Here is a 17,072-nt window from a genome sequence, read left to right as displayed (position 1 = left end):
TAAACGTCCACTAAATGAATAAAATAAAGCAATAAAAAAGTATTTTTATAGACATTCAGGATTTTTATTGATAATTTCACTGTTGCAACAGCTATGAGATACACTGCAATAACCAAACACTGGCTAAGGTACAATGAAGATCTATAAATGCGGAGTATAGCCAGTATACTCAAAAAACACTTGGAATAAAAATAAATAAATAATTTACAAAACCTTTTTTTTTTCTAAATATATTGCTATGAGCTTTGCAAAATGCACAAGGAGGGGATTTTTTAAAAAGGGATAGTTGGGATAGTCACCCAAATATTGTCAGAATTTACTCACCCTCAAGTTGTTCCCAAACAGTTGATGGCACCCATCGACTTTCATAGTAGGGAAAAAAAATACTATGGAGGTCAACGCGTGCCATTAACTGTCTGGTTGCAAACATTCGTCAAAATATCTTCTTTTGTGTTCAACCGAAGAAAGAAACTCGTACAGTTTTGGAACAACATGAGGGTGAGTAGATGATGACAACATTTTCATTTTGGGTGAGCTATCCCTTTAAGTCAAAAAACAATAGTGCAAAAACATTATATAATTGTCATCATGATCCAACCATTCAAACCACTTAGAAAAAGTTTTTTTTGCAAACATAACTCAGTAGGAGGGGTTAAAAGAACAGTAGTTGATTTTAAGTTTCAACACTTTAATCACTCATTTTGTTCTAAGATTGGTCAAAGTACTGTAAGCTCTGCAACATCTCTCCATTTGAAAAACCAGGTATTTTACATGGAGGGGAAACATCCCTGTCAGGTGGCCCTTGTGAACACACGTGATCCCAGAATCCATACCCACTCTGGCATGCACTGCACCAGTCCAAACTAGAGAAAAAGTGAAACAGAAAAGCACAGAAATACTAAATATACTGCACATACCATGTTCCCTAAAGAGGAAACTCACAACAGGGACTTAAAATGTACCTGTATGGTGTGAGGCCAGTATCCTGTGGTTCTGTGAGAGATGCCAAGAGTTAAAAAAGCATTCCTGGCATACACTTGTGGGCTTGGCACCAGCCAGCCAGCAGAACCGTAACCCTCAGATCTTTGAGATGCAACTCTAAAAGGCAGCAAACTCTGCACGAAGACTCCTCGATTACCATATTCATAGTGCAGAGAGCGACTGAAGTTATCGAAAAAGGCCTGTGGGGAATTGAAAACGCACCTGAATCATAAGACAAAGTAAAACAGCATATATTTGGATGGAAAATTGGTACGCAAACAGACAATCTGACCGTGGATGCAGAGAGAGGAGCCTTTCTAGGAGTCGGACGCAAGCAGCGCCCAGCAGAAATGTTGACCACTGCTCCTTTTCCCCTCTCCACCATGGCAGGCAGTGCCAGGCGGGTGACAAGAGTGGCAGCTACTACATTTCTATTGATAGTGTCCCACACTGCAGATTCAGAGAGGTCCGTAAAGTCTTGAGAGGTGTCCAGAGACCCGTCCAGACTGTTGATGATGAATCCAATATCTTTACCGGCGATGGCATCTCTTATAGGTTTGCAGGCCGTGGACCCCTGACTGAAATCAGCTTCAATCCAAATGGCCTCTACCCCGTGAGCGTCTGAGATGGCTTTGGCAGTGTCAGCCACATTACTGATGTCATTACTGATCAGAATCACAGAGATGCCATGCCTGGCCAGTTCCTCTGCATATGCTTTTGCTATTTCCTCTGAAGCTCCTATGAAAAAGTTGTCCATGCAAGTTAGGCAATTATCTGTAAAATATCAGTATGCTATTGAAGCTCCTTTCCAATAGGCCTACGGAATTACGTAATAAAAATGGTAGGCTAATTGCGTATTTTTATCTTACAAGTTTTTCTTGCAATTGCTAGTCTATATCTCACATTTCTGACTGTTATTCACATAATTCTAAGTTATAAACTCGCAATTGTGAGTTAACATAGCAATTCTGACTTTTTCCCCAAGAATTCTAAAAACAGAAAACTTTTTTATGAGTTTTGGCCGATAATTTAGGCCCTGTTTACACGAGAACGCTCGCGGGTGAAAACTCAAAAATATTTTATCGGATGTGCCTTTCGTTTACACGGCGACTGCGTTTTTGGGGCTTAAAAATGCAAAAAAGTGAAACCACCCTCCAGAGTGGAAATCTTAAAAACGCTCCACCATCGCGTTCCCGTCTAAAGGGTAAAAACGCAAAAGTCTGCTAAGACAGTGAAGGCGTCGCGTACGCGTTTACGTCACAGGCATGCGCCAGAAAAAAACAAAAACATTATCAAACTAAAATATAGCATTAAAGGTAGGGTAGGTCAGAATTGTCTAAAAAAAACTTTTATTCAAATTTGTTTAAACTGTCTTTATATACCAATGCATAATTAAAATGCAAGTACTCTGAAATAGAGAGTATAAAAAACCGAGTGACTCTAGTGTATTTAATCTTCAATAAACACAGCTCATTAATTCCATTCACTCCCACCTAAAAACGGGTGCGCGACTGCGCGCACGTGGGCAGAGCCAGTAATAACGGCGGTAGTCATGGCGACGGAGAGTGACAGTCGCGCAAGCCAATCCTGTGATTCGTGCCGAATGGAAATAATGAGCTGTGTTTAATGAAGATTAAACGGTCTAGAGTCACTCGATTTTTATACTCTTTTTATCAGAGTACTTACATTTTAATTATGCATTGATATATATAGAAAGTTTAATCAAATTTGGTAAAAAGTTTTTATATAAATCCTACCTACCCTACCTTTAATTTCATTGACAAAAAAAAAAAAAATCTGTCATTTTTGAGCGACACGCGAAGAGCACCGAGGGTTAAAGCAGCAGCTTTACCATATTAAACATGAAAAACTGTGTCAGTGTCTCTTTCACTTTCAGTGCTTCACATTGCCACCTAGCCGCCTGGAGTGCACACTACATCGAATTTCACACACTTTTGTGTCACCATATGCATGCAGATTTCCCCCCCCCCCATAACGCTCGTCTAAACGCAGAATAAAAAGTGATAACGCCACGCCACTTTTGCGTTTTCTCTTCTGATCGTAATAACGTTATCGTCCCTGTGTAACTACAAAAACAGGAATCTGTGAAAACGGCGTGTAGTGTTTCTTTACAAAGTGACATCGCCAACTACTGGCCTGACAAGTGTTTTTAATCGTTTATCTGTTTGAACATCCGTTTATACAACGTTGTCATCTGTACAAAGTAAATACTTTTCTGTTTTTAGTACATTGTCTTATAGGCCTAAACGTACCCTGAGTTTACATCAAGCAAAATGTTTATTTTTTTATTTTTATGCCACTGATAGGCAATTGACCTTTCATTGATCTCACAATTCTGACTTTTGTCTTAGCAATTGCGATTTAAATCTCATAATTCTGACTTTTTTAATCAGAATTGAGAGAATTGTTCTTCTGAGATAAACTTACAAAAAAAAAAAAAATCAGAACTGTAAGATAAAAAGTCGCAATTACTTTTTAAAAATCTATTTATTTTTTATTCCATGTCGGAAAAAAAAGCTTTCATATTATGCAGTATTATTACATATCAGTTTCAATGCATAAATTAGATGATACCTACCACATATGACAGCCCATTGTCCATATTGCTGACTAAGATCTCTATGGCACACAAGACGAGGAATAAAATGAAGCCTTATCAAACTATAGCAGTCCCTCATAAATATAACAGCCTTGCTGGCTGTGTAACACGCACCCACGAGCGCCAGCGTTTCCACATAACAGCTGCATGATCTGGCAATTTCTCTATACAAAAGCTGGAAGCTGTCAACAGCGGCCATTATAAGCTGAAATCTCTACAACTATTCACTCTATATTAGCTGCCAATAATCTTTTATATTCAATGACTTAGTCTGCACTCACAAGCCTGACTATGTTTGTTAATACACGCACTATTTCACCAGATTCTCCTCTTCAGTCTTCTTGTCACATCATCATGTGTATCAGGAAACCCGGAACATTTAAAAGTCACGTGATACACTCCCCTCACGTGATCAACACTGGCGTCTCTAGTCAGCGTCAAACAAACACATGAAAACATCACCCTTCTTATTATTTCTTTGGTTTCACCGTCTTAATTTGTATTTTTCGCTGTTGAAAATATTGATAGATACAGAATATATTCATACGGTTGTGCCGTGAATCGTATTTTTGCATCTGACAAGTGTTTTGTAAGCGCTTACTGCGGGTGCTTCATCTCAGCTGTGCTTGTTTCCATAGAAACGAGTAGTGCTGCTAACGGATGCTAAGCTGAAAACAGCATCTCTGTGCGTCCGATTGTGGATGATTTCTAATGTTATGGAAGCGATGTAACTCATCTGTTTGGACATTGAAATTATTGAAGGTAATATTTAGAACTAACCTACTCGAGCTGTAGATGCAATGTTAATGTGTTAACGTTAAGCTTGAATTCTGATCGTCTTAGTTTTAATATTTAATGACATATAAATTAGCTAGCCTGTGATGTATTACTCCGATGTAGGGTAGCCTAAATGTTATTAATAATGTATCTATATTTCGTATTTTTAGCTTTATTAAGTTAGCCCTCTATACAGGGTATGTAACGTTATCAGATTTAGGCACACTTGACATGAATCTTTGTTTCTCATGATTTAGAAATTGCTTTTATAGACACATCATTTTATTTGTTTGTTTTATTGTTTAATGGGTTAGGTCAGATACTGAGCGGAAAAGCAGGCAACACGTATCCAGCATACATACTGTTTTAAAAGCATTCCAGGAATCTAAACTTTGTGGAATATACTGTGTAGCTAACTGTGTTAACGTTACTTCCCACCACTGTTACTATAAGCCAAACACACCTTACTTAACACCTTGCTTCTCTAAGCAGGAGATCACCCGTAGAGAAGAGATCACACATCCCGAGGAGCGATGTCTCAGTTCTCCAGCGAGGATGAGGCAGAGCTCCAGACCCTGCTGCGAGAGCTCCTGAAAAGTGTCAGAGACAGAATCTCGGGAGCACCATCGGTAGAATGTGCCGAAGAGATCTTGCTTCATTTGGAGGAAACTGACAAGAACTTTCACAAGTGAGAGATCTGCCTCTTCCAGTACCTGTTAAGCCTGCTTGTGATTACTAATTTTTTACCTGTTTTTGTGCCCTCCCTCTGTTTTTCAGCTATGAGTTTGTGAAGTATCTGCGGGAGTATGTGGAGAGCAGTTTGGGAGCGGCTATTGAAGAAGAGACTGAGATTTTTACCAGGGGTGATAGTCATGCTATTGGGTCCGGACAGGACAGTCTGGTTCACGCTGTTACCAAGAGGACTAGGGAGTCCACACAGTATGTGTTTTTATAATTCCCCTTACCATGTGTTTCTTTATGATAAGATGATTTTGTGGAAGTTTGATCACTGCATGATGCAAACGAATCTGCATCAATGCAATGAACAAAGTAAACATTGTCAGGAATATTTTGAAACTGAAATTAATGATGAAATGCTGTGATGAAAGTGAAAGTACCTTGTGTTTTCATGTAACTGGATGCTTTCTCATTGCATGATGCAAAAATATCTGCATCAATGCAATTTTGAAAGTAGTTTGGTAAGTTCCCATTTAAAAAAATAAAATAAATAAAAAGCTCTAAGCCGTGAACCGAACCAAACCAACCATCTCCAGGAGAAATCACAATATTACAACCTCTAGCCTCTTTCACACAGTAATCCCGGTATTTTCCGATAAATGGGCAAATGTGCTGTTCACACAAGCAACAGTGTTCTGTCTTTAATGTAATTTATGATCAAATCAACTACATATCCCATAAAGCTTTGCGAATTACATAACTGAATTAGAACAGTAGAATATGAAAAAATATATATTATAAGTCATTATATGAACAATGTATATTTTAACTTTATTTCAAAATACACTATCCTTCAACAACTTGGGATAGGTAAGATATTTTAAAATATTTGCTTTATTTTGCTCGCCAACCATTTAGTTAAAACAGTAACATTTTGAAATATTATTACAATACAACTCAATCAAAATAACTCTTGAATTTTTTTATATATTTTAAAATTATTATTATTACATTTTAAAATATGTGTGCTGCTTAATGCTTAATATTTATTTAAAAATGTTGGCAACCATGGTGCATTAGTAGTCAATGCTTCATGTGAGTGGTTTCTGGTTTCTGTTTTCATTGTTACAGCAACTTTTCTGAGTATGGGTAGTTTAGTTCATCACCATAAATTTAGTGAGATTATATATCTGTCTTGATATTGTTATATTTTGGTTAAAAATCAATGATATGTGGTGTGTGCAAAAGCACAAACTGTAGGTACTACATTTGACTTTGAACTTAATTCACGACCTTTAAAAAAGTATGTTCTATGTAAAATGAATATGGGAAGTAGGGCTGTAAACGATTAATCGCGATTAATCGAATCCAAAATAAAAGTTTGTGTTTACATAATTTTTAAATGTTCTGATCATAATGTGTGTGTATTGTGTATATTTATTTTGTATATATAAATACACACACATGCATGTATATATTTGAGAAATATTTGCATTTATATACTGCATATATATTTTTATATGATTTATATTATATACAAATATAACTATTTTATATATAAATAACACATTTTGAAATATATACATGCATGTGTGTGTATTTATATGTACAAAATAATTATACACAATACACACACAAATATTATGTAAACACAAACTTTTATTTTGGATTCGATTAATCGTGATTAATCGTTTACAGCCCTAATGTTAAGTATGAATTAAGTATCAATAATCGTATGTACATCCACCATGTTGCTACTGTCACGTGACCTACCAGCATCAGTTGCGTCGCTTCACTGCCATTAATAGATCCTCTCCTGTGTCCTCATGGGATAGTAAAGTGCCCATTGAATGCATACTTCAGAATGTCAATGGAGGTAGTAGGTCATCCAAGTACTTTTCACCTGGTGTTTTTCGAATACTATGTATTCAGACATGCTACTCTGTTGGTTTACTGTTATTTCACATATTTTATAGTAGGAAAGTATTTGATTTCGAAAGCAGCGATGATGTTTACGGTACTTTTAGTTCCTCACAGACTTAAATAGAAAATTATGATGTTAACATGACCTTTTTTTATATATCTGTAGGTATAAACAGATGATGCAGACTCTGAAACAGACCATGATGGTGGTTGTGGAATCACTAATCAATAAATTTGAGGAAGATCAGCTTAAGAAAGAGGAAATGGACAGGAAGATCCAACATGAACAGTCAAGCAACCATTACACTGACAACTGCTCTGACAGTGACTCTTCATTCAATCAGGTTGTTGTTGTTGTATTAATTTAAATAAGTTACAGGGGCTCCAGTGTTTTTTTGACATAGCATATCACAGTGTTTATCTCAGCTTTTCATACCATAGACTGAATCACTAACTGATGTCTTTGATTTCTTCACGTAGAGCTATGCATTTATCAAACATGAACAATTACAAGTCATCGCTGAGAAGCTTGACCCCGGTAGACCACGAGAGGTGAAAGCTCCTTCTCTGATACACCCACTTGCCATTGTTTCAATTATAGAAAGGAGAGAGCTGTGGTTTTAAGTCAGCATGAATCAGCCATCCTGATGTGTTTAACTGCAGGTTCGCTGGGAAGCTTTGCAGTCTCTGTGCTATGCCCCTCCCTCTGATGTCCTGAGCTGTGAAAGCTGGACTGGTCTGCGCCGAAACCTCTCTGCTGCGCTCACTGACCCTGACCCTGAGCTCAGCGTAAGAGCTAAGTGCTAAATAAGCACTGACCTTTGCCATGGTCCAAACAGCAAAACTGTTTCCCTAGCTGTTTAATGCGGAAATATGAGGGCAACATTTTCAAGCAGTTTCCAGAGAAGTGGCTTCATGTGGAACGGGAGGCCCTGACCCGTTCCAGTGTTAGTATTGAATCCCACAGTATGTGGGAGTTTATTAAATATTTTGAATCAGGGTTATTATAGCTAAATAAATCCATAAAAAAACATGTTCATCACTTGAAATAAAATAAATGTGAACTGAAATAAAATTAAACATGAATAACTTAAGGCTCTGGAATACACTACACAACTTTTAAAATCTGAAACACTAGGTTTCACAGACTAGGCTTGAAAAATACACTTATTTCTAGGCTTAAACCTAGTCCCAGACTAAAGTGCAAGTTTGAGCTGTTTTAACTGAAAGCAACTTGCACTGACACATCTTAAAATATGTCATTGTCATTGTTTTGTCTCAAGATGCACACAAGTGATGTTTTTTTTAATGACCTTTATAAAAACTACTTAAATGTCTTAATTGAACTAAGGCCTAATCCTGGCTTAATCTAAGCCTTGTCTGTGAAACCAGCCCTAGGCATCATGACCACAGTAGTTGTAGTGTATGTGCTGAGTGAGTCAAAAAACAAAACGAGCCAAACGCATTTGGATGCGGTCTTGGGTGGGTAGATGCGGTTGTAATGGACTCTACAGATTACAACGGGAGTTAGAGGTGAGTGGCGCATCAGTTGTTTTATCTGAGCTGATGAGTCAAATATTGAGGCTAATTTGTTATCGTGTTCTGTTAATTTGCTTTTGTATTGTTATTGTATTTGTATTGTATTTGAATGCTACACTGGTAGATAGAGGACAGCTTTGGTTTCAGTAGCTACGCATCATACAATACGATATGTATTCTAAAATCAGCTCAAGATCTCAAACGTACTCGTAAATCTGCAAATCTGAGCAAAAGTCGTGCAGTGTATTCCAGCCTTTAGACATATTTTCTGTCAGCTAGTTGCCAAGCAACATTTCTCATTTTAATTTAGTTTAATTTGTTGTACTAAAATAATTAAACTAAAACTGAAATAAAAATGTGAATAGACAAAAGCAAAAAACTAATGACAACATAATTACTAAAACGAATTAATTAATATCTCAATGATACTAAAATAACACTGTCATTAACATACTCTGTTTTCACAGGATAAAGTCCTCCAGTTTTTTGCAAAAACATTTTCGTCTTCTCCATTAAATGTGACCAAGGATATCTACGCTAGCATCGGTAATAGTTAAAACTTATTTTAGAAGGATTTAATATTCAGTATATATGAGAATGAACAGTCTGTCAATTCGTTCTCTCTTTTCAGCAAAAAGCTTGGAGGCTCATTTCCTGTACCACAAGTTGAGTTTTCCCAGCGGTTCTTCAAGTATTGATGCGAACAGAGCAGATATGGCCCGTCTCCTCAAACAGGTATATGTCATTTCTTTTCTCCTTGCATAAAGTTCAGGTTGCTTGGATATAGATTAACTTGTTTCTTTTTGGTCGTTCCAGATGCGATTAATGAACGACTTTCAAAAGGAAGTGACAACATTTTGGATACGACATCCTGAGAAGTGAGCTTTCACGTTTCAATCCCATTTCCCAAATATTGTATACTATGTCTTGATTGTGTCAGATTCTTGAAAATAAATGAGTTTTCATCCTGTGCTCTAGGTACATGGAGGAAATAATTGAGAACACCCTCTCTCTTCTCGCTCTGCATTCTGAACAAGGCATGAGCAGTCCCGGCTCAGAGAAATCCCTAGAGCCTATACACTTAATCTCTCTGCTGGATATCAAAGCCACCTGGTTTAAGAAATGGATGGTGAGCCAAGTTTTTATCAAAGAATAAACAAAAACACAAAACACACGAATGCCATTTTCTAAATTAAGCTGTCAGCGACATGCAGCAACAAAGCGACATGATCCCAGTCATTTCAATGGAAAGGTGGTGATTTCCGTCGTTATGAGCGACAGTGACCATTGGCGACAGGATGTAGTAGTGTACAGCAATGCAAGTGTGAAGAGCGACAACCAATAGGAGTGTTGTCAGAAGACCGCACGTGATTCATCACTGCATCCTGTAGTGGAGAGTGTCGGCGGCAAGATGGAGAAGTTATTTTAGCGGTTTATCGACAAGAAAACTGATTTGGTGTCTACAGCATGGAATAACATCCATGAATGTCACTCGTAAATGTTACTAGGCAACCAGTAGTGAGAACGCACACTAGGCGTTCAGCAGTGTGAACACAGCTTTAGAATTTTTGTTTACTTGTTTTTCCATGTCCAATGTCCAATATATAGATTGATATTGATTGACATTGATTGATGTTATTGGTGTGAACAGGCCTTTTACACTAAAAGCAAGTAAAACGCAATTCAAGATATATTCTCTGAAATTCAGAGAATTTAGTTTTGCTTCTCAAGTAAATGTATCCTCTTTTAAGGATGTTTAGGTATGTTTACTGAAAAATATGACCGATACTGATTTAAAAAATGATTTCTCTACTCAAACAATCAGAATACCATTAAAATGTATGTCTAAATATTGTTTTCTAGCATGGCTACTACAGCAGAACCGTTGTCTTAAGACTTCTTGAGAGGAAATACAAGTCTTTGGTGAGTTATCCTACGTGATATACACAAACCAATGGTTGTGAACGCTAACTTCTAGCCTTAACCGTAAAATCCATTGAGAATGGAATAGCATACTGAAAACTGGATATTTTTTTTTTATTGATAACATGTAAAGCAATACAATGGACAATTTCAAACAATATTATACTGCATTGTTGTCACATGATGAGCACAGGATCCCCGCGGCTCCTTAAAAGGTCTTAAATTCAGTTTTATTCAATTTAAGGGCATATCAAGTCTTAAATATGAATGTTTAAATGCTGAAATTAATTGTTTACCATTTTATAAAACTTTTTTTGTCAAAACCTGTATTTGAACTAGTTTAAATTTAGTTTTTTTTTTTATCGTCATTTAATAGTTTAGTTTAAAGACATTGATTGCCCTCTCATAAGTTTTTTTTAATTTGTCATAAGTCATTTCTCATACGTCATTTAATTTGAGTAGGTCATAAAAAGCTTTGCATTTGATTTTAAAAACATTGCAGATACTCTGGAGCATGTTTAGCGGCATCAAACTAAAAATATTCATACTGTACATTGCAGAAATTGTTGTATACTTTGTAGTATGATAATATACTATTCTGAACATAATCAATATTTACTGGCTGGTTTAAATAGGTAAAATACACAGTTTTTCAAGTGTCTCTAATAATAGTATGTTCAAGTGATTATTAATCCTTTTTTCCCAGATTGTTAATGCTCTGCAGCAGTGCATTTATTACTTCGATTCCTGTGATTCAGTAAGAGAGGAAACCTTGGAAATTATCCACAGCCTGGAACATCAGCAGATTGGTACGGCTGAACTTTTGCCCACAATGTTCACATGCAGTATCATACTTTATCTGACAACCTGGCTTATGTTTTCCCCAGTGTGCTGTTACAGACTGTCCTCTCATGGTCAACTAGTTAGATTATCATTGCCAGAGATAATTCCAAGAGTTTGTGGACTTAAAGTGAAAAACTTTCCCAGAATTCGGGTACTGTATTGTAGCTGGAAGATTCACATGGAAAAAAACAACAACACCCAAACATACACACAGTATTGACTGACTGTGTTATCTTCTGCTGTATACTCAAGTCATAGCTACCAGACTTTTAAACCTCCCACAGCTGTAAAATATTCGTAACACATCAGCTGTATTCAAAAGACGCTTATCTAGTTTCTGTGATCAGGGTCAGTTTATGATTCTTCCACAGAATTCTCCTTTAAGGTCACTCATGTAGTATTACTATAGATTTCAGGTGTCATATTTTGGTGGAATCAATCTACCTTATCTTTAAAAGGTCAAAATACTTGTAAAATTGCTTACTGGGTGAAAATCACAGAAATATGTACTGGTGACATGCTGACATTTATGTACATTACATTAAATGTACTTTTATGTATATACACTATAAATATTAATTTTTCTTTGTTCCAGTATTTGGCATGGCAAATTAGTAGTCCACCCACAAAAACTGATGCAAAACTGAAGCTCAAACTCAAAATTATGCGTGCTTGTTTCTCTGGTGCATAAGGTCTATATAATTTAATATTTCTTTCTTTTTGTTATGGGACTTGGACGTGTATTTTACGAGTTTTGAGAGACCCAGTAAATAACCCAGACTACTTTCTCCTCTAATGCTTTTTAAATATGCAACCTTTCTGCACTCAGGTTTGTGTAAAGATTCAAATTTATATTTCCGTGCTAATTTAGAAACAGGAGGTCACATGCAAATGAATGAATCCATTTAGAGCATGCTCTGCGAATGAGACGTTCTCGTGTTTTGCCCCTCAGGCCCTGCTCGGAGAACTCTCTACACTTCTAAAGAGCTGGAGTTTGTTTATTTCGTTCACTCGCTGTGTGTGCTCGGGAGGCTTGTGATGTACACTAATGGAAGGAAACTTTTCCCCATTAAAGTGAAGAAGCGGAGAGGTAAGTTTGGAGGGGAGGAAGCAATCATTTTTGAGAATAACAAGTCTGACTCACTAAATGATCTCTTAAGTGGTAAAATCTACGTGTTAAACTTGTCGTCTGTTTCAGATCCGGTAACTTTGACCGACTTGGTTGTGATTCTGATCAATATAATATACCAACACCCAAAACCATCCTGTGGTGAGACACCACATGCAGGTGCGTCATAAAAGTACCAAAGTGATAAACTCTGATTAATTATATCAGAAACTCAACCACCCCTGCATGTAAATGTTAGTGCTAATATGGGTGTGCCAGATCATCCTTCTCACAGTGACACAACTGTATCAGAACAAGGGTCTATTATGTCTTCCTCGGGTTAATGAACTTACACTTCCCTGGGAGGATAACTTATTCAATCTTATCAAGAAAACGTACAGGACTGCACTTTATACAGTTCCAGTGATTATCTTATTATGTGGAGCTGATTATTGATTTAGATGTTTATTTAAAGGGAAACTGTAGTTCACCAAAATAAAAATAAAAAATCATTATTTTCTTACTCTCATGTTGTTCCAAACCTGTATGGCTTTCTTAATGTTTTGAAATTGTATTAAAAAAAGTGACCATCAGATTATTCAACATTTCTCATTTTGCGGTCCACAGAGGAAAGAAAGTCATAAGAATTTGGAGTAAATGATGACAGAATTCTTATTTTCAGGTGAACTAGGCTTTAACCAGGTAGCGTAAATCACTTAAGGCACACAACATTTTTTAAAAGAGGTAGACTTTTTTTTTTTTTTTTTTTACACTGGAAGAAATACTACTTTTCTCTTGGTTTGTCTTTGGCGGACATGTTGTGCTGCACTTTAAATCATTCATTAACTGAGATCTGCAGTAAAGCTAAAGGCCAGCAACAGAGGTGTCGGAAAGCTCCCAACTAGTTATCACAGGTATGAATGTCTGTGTTTGTGTATTCTCTAGACTCCCTGTCTCCCACTCATCTTGTGATGGAGGTGTTAAGGACCCTGTGTGACCGCACTGAGTGTGCTGAGGAGTGTCTCTACCAAATCCCGGTTATAGAGACTCTGCTGGCTCCCGTTATCACCCTGCTTAAAGGAAAGCTGGTCAGCTGAACATGAACACTTCCATCAACACATGTGTAATCAAGAGTCTAGACATAATTATGAAATGTGAATTCTGCTTCACTACAGGGGCCCTAATATACTACTCCTACTAGTAGTATTTTACTTTTTTCATTGAATTTATTTGTGATGATCTTCTCAAATAGTGCGCATTCTCGTCCATTATAGCGGGTAAAGTTCCTGAATACTGAATAGGCATGCTAATGTGGGTAGTTTTATGTTAATGTGTTGTTGTTTTTGACATCAATTCTATGATGATTTCTTTCTTTTTTTTCCTTAAATGTATTTATTTATTTAAAAAAACATATGGTAACATACTACTATACATGCATCACTTTATACAGGGTTTGTACAAACATGACAAAATTTCAAAACGAGCCATTTTTTGCTCTTTATATTCCTGCAACATTATAATATGTATATGCAAAATTTTGTGTAAATTTATATGTTACACATAAAACATGTGTAACATAACTTTTGCAAAGTTTTTTACATTTTTAAAAAAATATTTATGCTAATCAAGGCTGAATTGATTTGGTTAATATACAATAAAAGTAGTAACATTTTAAATATAACATTAAAATATTAATATATATGAAATATTTTTTTCTTGTAATGGCAAAGTTGAATTTTCAGCATCATTACTCACATGATCCATGATCCTTCAGAAATCAGACATTTTAAATTATTATCAATCTTTTATTATCAGTCTTTACTGTCATAAACTTAATGCATCCTTCCTGTTAAAAAAAAACAACCTAAAACATGCTGACCTCAAACTTTTGAATGTTAGTGTACTGTACATAGTACGTTATTTTATTTCAAAAGACCAAAGGATACAGTATATAGGACAAATGGATTTTAGAGCAACTCTATGACCGTACATATAAGAGAGGAATTGATGCCATTTCCATGATGCGTCATCATTGAATACGTAAACAGAATATTTTTACAGTTTCACTACAGAAGAAGCCTGTTAATTTAAATCCTGAAATAAAACTGCAAGCTTCTATATAGCATCTCATCAGAGATCTCATCTGCAGCATTTTATATGCATTATACTGTTCACCCCAAGCATTTTCAATTTGTCTTTTGTTGCAGCCCAAATTAAATTCCCTAGAAAGTGCCCTGACTCACATAGCAGACACCCTGGCGAGGATCGCTACCACTGAACGAGGTTTATCACTCCTGCTTTATGACAGAAATCTCGTCTCGGCCGAGGGTGAAAGGTAAGTAAATCTAATTTTGCTCTCAGGTTACATTCATTATTTTTTCTTCCTGCTAGTGTCATCTCGAGCTAGTCAGCACTAGCGCCATATATATCATCAGCATGCATGGAATGAAAAGATGAGCTTCTTAATAAAAGAAAGGACCCTTTGACACCAGTGTCTTTAGTGAGATGAGCTGTAACATACATGTAAAAGAAACAAAAGATGAATGCCATTAAAATAGAATCCACCTTATTTTGCAATGCGAAAGTAAGCTTTGAGAATTCCGATTTATTAGCTACTAAATGTGAATAACTAGAAGAATAACAAAGTGCAGTAAAGGGTATAAGTCATTGCGCTTTAAACCAGTGTGTTTATGATAACGATAATAAATACAAATAATATGATAACAAATACCAGTTTGCAATATCAAGCAACAAAACAGACCGTGTCTGTACAGCTAAAATAATTAGAAACCGATGACACCAGAAGCCTTGCACATTCAAGTTACAAATGTCTGCACCTACTCTTACGTTTAATATAAGCTGAATAATATGGAATGGAATTGCCCAGGTTGTTATCCACTACGCTATACCACCTTTCATTTGATCACACTAACCCAGCAGTTAAAATCACAGTTTCCATTTCTAAAATAACATTCACAGATCCAGACACTTTAATATTTTAACAAATTGGAATAACACGGTACTAATATGTTGTGCTGTTATTTCCACAGTATTTCAGCTGCACATGTGGTTATGCAGTTCACTCAGAGGCTGTTGGCAAAAGAGCTGCATGTGTTCAGTGAGCTGGAGATTTCTACTGCCGTGAGCGGGGCCTTTATCTTCGTCTGTCGGCAGATGTACAACACCTGCGAGGGGCTGCAAGTTCTACGGCCCTACACCCTGCATGAGTGCATCGCTAAAGCCTGGAGAACGGTGAGCTTTATACTCATTAGCCTCACTAGTTCAGTTATTACCAATGTACTCTTTAGCTGACTGTTTCATCCAGACTAACAATATAGTAAATATAAAATTGTGATGACCTTGTGGGCTTTAAACCAGTTAAGTTACAAGCCCAGATCTTTAACCACTATGCCATAGCGCAGGGGTCGGCAACCTGTGGTACACGGAGGGATGTGGATGATCACTGCTTGCGAATGGTGTGTCGGGTCTTTGTGTTTGCGCAGGTGCAAATAATCCACAGCTAGCTATGCATAAACGATTTTTAAGCATGACGTGGAGGCAAAGAACCAAAGGTTGCCCCTGTGAAATGCATTAAAATCGTTTAACGAGTTTGTTTAAACTTATTTGGCTTGCTGTCCACTGAAGAGGGGCTTCATGAAGCAGCTTCAACTCGAGCTCTGAGTTCAAAACAGCGCATTAAAATACATGGTGATTCAACTGACTTGGATTCAACTGATTACCTGTGCATGAAATGGTTTTATTGAACAGCCAATCAGAATCAAGTATTCTGACAGACCATAGTATAATAGTATGTAATTTATAGCTCCTAACTTAATACAGCTGGCTGTGTGACTATGAGGATTGATTGCCTCAAAATATTAATCTGTGTGCAAGTTCGAGGGACTTGATCTATTCTAAATGAAATCCATACCCATCTCGTGTCATTGGCCGACCCTTGCCATAGCACCTTTGAAATAGGTTGATATTACGGGGTTCAAGCACGTAGCGTAGTGGATTTTTTGAAAAACCTCCTAGGTTGTTGGCCCAATCGGAACCAAACCTATTTGTTTATTCTATTTGTCAATAATTACCAAAAAAAAAAAAAATTCCCATTCACGGTCTCTTAAGGGCCAAAACGTTTGAAGTGGACAAAGCCACTTTTACTAAAGTGGCTATAACTCGGTATGAGATATTTTCACCAAATATACTTGTTAGAGCTCATTCTATGGTCGCGTGAAAAAAGGATGCTTCGACTGGCCACTTGCTGGCGCTATAACATGGATTTTTTTTTTTTTATAGCTATAACTATGATACTTGAAAATCAGCAAGCGGTGTCTTTGTCCTTGGTGCCAAGACTTGCTTTAGGACATTCACAAACTGTATCTCGAAAAACGCAGCCGGTGGCGGCCAGAGAAATTTGAGCAGCTATCAGACAAGGTTAATGGAGGCCGATCGGAACGAAAGTCGCTGGGACTGTTTGACTCACGGCCCTAGAGGTCTGTGAGAAATTCGAAAGAATTCGGCCACCAGGGAGCGCCTTCGCTTAATAGGTTATAACTGTTAAAAATCTCTTAAAAGTATATTTCCTATGGTGAATTGCTTGTATTGGCTGTTCTTCATGATTTGAACAGCACATGATTTGTATTTCTTCTATGATTTAAGTGGTTACATGCTTGCTAA

General features: G+C 36.8%; 2 protein-coding genes across 3 annotated transcripts in view; one reads left to right on the top strand and one right to left on the bottom strand.

Moving 5' to 3' along the window:
• Positions 1–38: 38 nt before the first annotated feature.
• hsdl1 (hydroxysteroid dehydrogenase like 1) lies at positions 39–4,025 on the bottom strand. 2 transcript variants are annotated; one of them, XM_079583793.1, is made up of 5 exons: positions 3,716–4,025; positions 3,581–3,621; positions 1,274–1,719; positions 963–1,181; positions 39–863 (listed from the first exon to the last, which is right to left on the bottom strand). In XM_079583793.1, the coding sequence occupies exons 1-5, from the start codon at positions 3,748–3,750 to the stop codon at positions 792–794; spliced, it is 813 nt and encodes a 270-aa protein (XP_079439919.1). In that variant the 5' UTR covers positions 3,751–4,025; the 3' UTR covers positions 39–791. The 2 variants fall into 2 exon arrangements, with proteins under 2 accessions (XP_079439919.1, XP_079439918.1); XM_079583792.1 differs by having other exon boundaries at positions 41–863; positions 3,581–3,998.
• Positions 4,026–4,041: 16 nt separating this feature from the next.
• Positions 4,042–17,072, top strand: part of tbc1d32 (TBC1 domain family, member 32) — a 41,412-nt gene continuing 28,381 nt past the window's right edge. The window contains exons 1-17 of the mRNA XM_079583791.1: positions 4,042–4,363; positions 4,871–5,066; positions 5,156–5,317; positions 7,146–7,323; positions 7,460–7,531; positions 7,643–7,768; positions 8,986–9,064; positions 9,150–9,253; positions 9,335–9,396; positions 9,497–9,647; positions 10,382–10,441; positions 11,148–11,250; positions 12,237–12,374; positions 12,483–12,572; positions 13,338–13,480; positions 14,600–14,727; positions 15,443–15,644. Coding sequence (XP_079439917.1) covers positions 4,912–5,066; positions 5,156–5,317; positions 7,146–7,323; positions 7,460–7,531; positions 7,643–7,768; positions 8,986–9,064; positions 9,150–9,253; positions 9,335–9,396; positions 9,497–9,647; positions 10,382–10,441; positions 11,148–11,250; positions 12,237–12,374; positions 12,483–12,572; positions 13,338–13,480; positions 14,600–14,727; positions 15,443–15,644 — 1,953 coding nt within the window. The 5' untranslated portion in view covers positions 4,042–4,363; positions 4,871–4,911. The remainder of the gene's footprint in view (positions 4,364–4,870; positions 5,067–5,155; positions 5,318–7,145; positions 7,324–7,459; positions 7,532–7,642; positions 7,769–8,985; positions 9,065–9,149; positions 9,254–9,334; positions 9,397–9,496; positions 9,648–10,381; positions 10,442–11,147; positions 11,251–12,236; positions 12,375–12,482; positions 12,573–13,337; positions 13,481–14,599; positions 14,728–15,442; positions 15,645–17,072) is intronic.

This window comes from Phoxinus phoxinus, assembly GCF_949152265.1.
Source record: "Phoxinus phoxinus genome assembly, chromosome: 16".
NCBI classification, from domain to species: domain Eukaryota; kingdom Metazoa; phylum Chordata; class Actinopteri; order Cypriniformes; family Leuciscidae; genus Phoxinus; species Phoxinus phoxinus.
The sequence above is the reverse complement of the archived record's forward strand: the minus strand, read 5'-3'. Positions and strand labels throughout refer to the sequence as shown.